Source organism: Liolophura sinensis, chromosome 1 (genome assembly GCF_032854445.1).
Source record: "Liolophura sinensis isolate JHLJ2023 chromosome 1, CUHK_Ljap_v2, whole genome shotgun sequence".
NCBI classification, from domain to species: Eukaryota; Metazoa; Mollusca; class Polyplacophora; order Chitonida; family Chitonidae; genus Liolophura; species Liolophura sinensis.
Genome location: NC_088295.1, coordinates 32063598 through 32068304, shown reverse-complemented (window position 1 = coordinate 32068304; position 4707 = coordinate 32063598). Strand labels below are relative to the sequence as shown.

Below are 4707 nucleotides of genomic sequence, written 5' to 3'. Positions count from 1 at the left end.
AGTAATGACGTATTAGAGACAATATCAAATCTTGCACATGGTTTGATTGTTTAATCAGTTCTACTTGAAGGCTCCGCAACTGTTACGAATAATACACTTTCGGTCTCTTAAAAATAACCATATGGGTTAAATCTTATTCCTCGTCGACTTCCCTCACCCACGTATACTTAACAAGCAATTGCAACAAAAGTGAAATATTCCAGCTTATCATCGGTGTTAAATCTTCATCAAATGTATAAATTGAAAAATGCGCAAATTCTTGCTCAAATTTATATGCTTTATTCATCGGTTCAAATCCAAATGCATCGAGAAGCTCTACTTTCCTTCGAGGAGGTTTGTATTCTGCAGTAAGCACTGGAACTGAAATTAAGTTGAAGGAATGATCACATATCTGTGTCGCATTTTATTATTATTTGAAAGTTGTCTAAAGCCATATTAAAGATTTTTCACTTCTATCATGGTGGCCTGTTTTATGAAATCAATCGATATAAAGTTTGGAAACACATCAAGAAATTTGTAATTTTCTGTAAAATGAGAGCCTCACAGCATTTCCCGATGTTGTGGAATGTAAGAAAAAGACTTATTTACATATGTTGCTAAACATTAGACATGACAAGACATTGGTAAGGGCTATAATGTGGTTCACGCAATTAAAGGGTCTGTCTCGGAAACCTATCGTTGTATTTGAAACAATATATATATGGAAAATAATCACAAGCTTGTTTTATGAACCTGGAATGTACTTATATCGTAGACTGACAAATGTAAAGACTCAAAATCCAAGTTAATTAATTGTTTCTACTAAACTTATATAGCAATTTATACATACCGTTGTGCACTTTGACTCTACACACACAAAAAAACAAAAAATAAAGAGCAATTATAATTAGATAATTAGATCAGTCAACAGGGAAGAATACAATGGTGAAGGAGTAATTAATAGGCGGTTAGTCATTCTCTCAAATATACATAAATGAAACGGACAGGATAATATGTGTTCTGGGTGAATAGACTATGCTAAAACTGATATGTTATATTTGACAAACTTATTCCAACAGAAATACTTTTGTTAATGTACTGTGTATTGTGTTCATCACAACATTATATTATATTACTGTAACACATCTATTCCAGCGTCACTCAGAAAACATAATATTATATTACATTAATGTAACACACATCTATTCCAGTGTCACTCAGAAAACATTATATTATACAAATCTATTCTAGCGTCACTCAGAAAACATAATATTATATTACATTAATGTAACACACATCTATTCCAGCGTCACTCAGAAAACATAATATTATATTCCATTAATGTAACACACATCTATCCCAGCGTCACTCAGAAAACGTAATATTGTGTTACATTACTGTAACACACATCTTTTCTAGCGTCACTCAGAAAACGTAATATTATATTACATTACTGTGACACACATTTTATTCCAGCATCACTCAGAAAACATAATGTTATATTACATTACTGTAACACACTTATATTTCAGCGTCACTCAGAAAACACAATATTATATTACATTACTGTAACACACATTTATTTCAGCGTCACTCAGAAAACATAATATTATATTACATTACTGTAACACACATTTATTACAGCATCACTCAGAAAACATAATATTATATTACATTACTGTAACATACAACTTTTTCAGCGTCACTTAGAAAACATAATATTATATTACATGAATGTAACACACATCTGTTCCAGCGTCACTCAGAAAACATTATATTATGGTAACTTAGATTAGTTTCTAGAGTATTCAAAATTTAATTTGTGACTTTCAAAGAAAGGATTATATATCAAACACCAGAGGTTATTGTATACAGATATGATAACTCACTGTCACGACAATGGCAAGTCTGACATCCATCCGCTCCTCTCTCGTACCCATGGGGACAAACTTTACCACAGTTTAGGGATTTGCAGTGCACTATCAGGAATGGATAAGAAAATGCTTTTCCCTTTGACGTTTGTATTACAGGTCTTATTATTTTGACTGGCGTTTAATACATTACTGTGGAAGTTTTCACCTATATGGTGGTGGAGTTTGTGGGTGCATTGTGGAATCCAGTGTTTCCGGAGTATTCCACCGCCCTTTGCAAGCTGTGTACGACAAACCTCATAACTCAGCCGACCAATTGAAATCAAGCAGATTAAAGGCACAAGAATGGACATCACGGAATCTTCGGAACACAGAGGTGTATGATTTTCTCAGTTGACATGCCGTTTTTGTTTGGTTTCAGGTTCCCATGCTTATCGTGCATGGTACGTATATGATAAACTCGTCTAAATAAATATTATGTTGACGACAGAATATGACTTCGGAAAATTTAACCTGAATTGAAAATGCTTAAGAATATAATTCAGATGTGTTCATAATGAAAGCCGGAACTTCAGTCGATCATTGATTTGACATTGATTTTAGTAAGTAAAAGAAAGTATGATGATATACCTATTGCAGCACATTGATTTCCGCATGGATGGGGACAACACTGCTGCCCTGCTGGACACATTGAGTCTCCGAAGCACTTAGGCATGTAGGCACAACCCCAAGGTCCCAGGAGATTGTAATCCGGGCAGCCATCTACACGTACATGGATGAGAAGGTGGGGCAGTTATTTTGTACAACTCACTGAACTATAGACGGAATATATATATATATATATATATATATATATATATATATATATATATATATATATATGTGTGTGTGTGTGTGTGTGTGTGTGTGTATATACCTAATGTACGTAACTAACACTATCGCATCAATAACACCACATCTCCTTGTCTCACTAGACCTCGTGGATGGCCAAATAGTTAGAGCGTCCGCCTCACCGTGGGGAGACCTGGGATCAAACCCAGGTCATACTAAAGGCTTAAGAAATGTTTAAGGGCTGGCTTGGCGCTCAGTACTGAGAGGTTCGGGCAAGGAAACATTATAACGTGGCAGGGTGAGTAGAATATCATGTTTGGTGTCTTCGGCATGATATTTCAGTGGTGGCAGCACTATGGCGGCATGGACTCGTCGTGTCACAAGAAGACACAATATATGTACACACACCTAAAGTACAACGTAAAACCTCAAGCGTACATAGATACATACATTGTTTTACTAATGGACAGATTTTCAGTCTCTTTAGGAAAAGATTTCTACATAAGGGCATTAATGTTTAGTTTATACTTTCATATTGTGGTGATAAAGTCCCGCTAAAGCTTTAGTGAACTTTACATGAACCAATCATTCAAACCTGTACCTGAAGCTTATGATGTATTTTGTATTAGGCCGTTCACCAGCTATCATAATGATAAATGATTTCTATGTAGGAAATCACTCAACACGTTGATCTCATCTAAACCACAAAAAACAACACTTCATTAACAATTTCAACAGTTGATGGTTGTGTAGGTCTACAGGTTGTATGCTTCTGTCAGATGTAACTGATGTCACATGATCATCAATGAAGAGTTACTCAGGTTAGCTCTTTGAAATGCTTGCCTCATGTATATAAGCCGGGAAATTCAGTACCCAGTTATTTCTAGGGGTTGATGTTCTTTAACTGCCACCCGAACTTTCTTAGGGTTAAGCAGTGACCAGATCAGAAGGACACAGGGTTGTCTTGGATTATGGCCGAATTACTATGACCCGATCATGACCCGACCATTCCCATAAGGGAAGTACACAAGCTGCCTGATGCGCATTGGAACCCAATGATTTCTCGGGGTAACCCCATAAATTAATGCACCAGTGTCAGTTGATTGTTAGTAAATTCCTTATAGCATTGAACATTTTAAACTTCTGAACTGTGGAATAACTTCATAATGCCTTTTGCAACTGTTAGAAAGGAAAACTCCTGTTAGAAACCGGCATGAGTTCATAGGTGGACTGAGGGCTCATGATTACAAAGGGTTAAATCTGACATGTAAACGTTTAACCTTATAATTCCAAATTAAAACAGTTATCGGCACATGACAATGGCTTTCCGATACCTCAGGTGATGATCTATCCAATCTGTAGCCAGGTCAATCAGCAGCTGTAAGAGACCTGGACTCAATATTTTGGACCAAGATCACGATAATAGCATGCACTGTCAACTCATGCCATTATCAGGTTACTTACTACTAAACATTTCGGCAACATGGCCAACATTTAAACTAGGGGTAAACATATTTGTCTCAATATATACATATCGCCAAAAAATAGTTGGATAATTTTTCAAATCTCTCTAGACTAATAGATGCTGATAAAATGTGATTCATATGTAGATTATAGCTAATAATTGTGTATGTAACATGCAGGTATGCCTACCTCTTACAGCATTTACTGTAAGCACCAGAACTGTTACTGCCAGTAAAATGTGTGACAAACACGACATCCTGACCGCGGGGATTTGCTGTTCCAATGTATAGGTGAGAAGAAACTGCGAATGTCTGAAATTTGTTCGTGCAGGATTTTAAAAGGGGACAGGTGGTGAGATTCATTTGGGACACACAAAGATTAAGAAGGAATTTCCATTGGTATTCAGAAGCCTTATCTAATTGTGACTTAGATTTCAGGATCTGACCTTTGTTCAAGGCGAACTGCAATATAAGCATATGAAATGTGTCCCCCACCCCCAAATCTATGTTATGTTAGATGCTCTCCTCGTTTTAAAACTCACCTGACGTCACATCATCTTTTT

At 36.1% G+C, this 4707-nt stretch overlaps 1 protein-coding gene across 1 annotated transcript; it reads right to left on the bottom strand.

Annotated features, from left to right (window-relative positions):
- Positions 1-257: 257 nt before the first annotated feature.
- On the bottom strand, positions 258-4434 carry LOC135466819 (antistasin-like). The gene is made up of 5 exons (XM_064744527.1): positions 4335-4434; positions 2481-2612; positions 1869-1958; positions 830-846; positions 258-360 (listed from the first exon to the last, which is right to left on the bottom strand). Exons 1-5 carry the CDS (start codon positions 4399-4401, stop codon positions 316-318), a joined length of 351 nt encoding a protein of 116 aa, XP_064600597.1. The 5' UTR covers positions 4402-4434; the 3' UTR covers positions 258-315.
- Between the last annotated feature and the right edge of the window lie 273 nt (positions 4435-4707).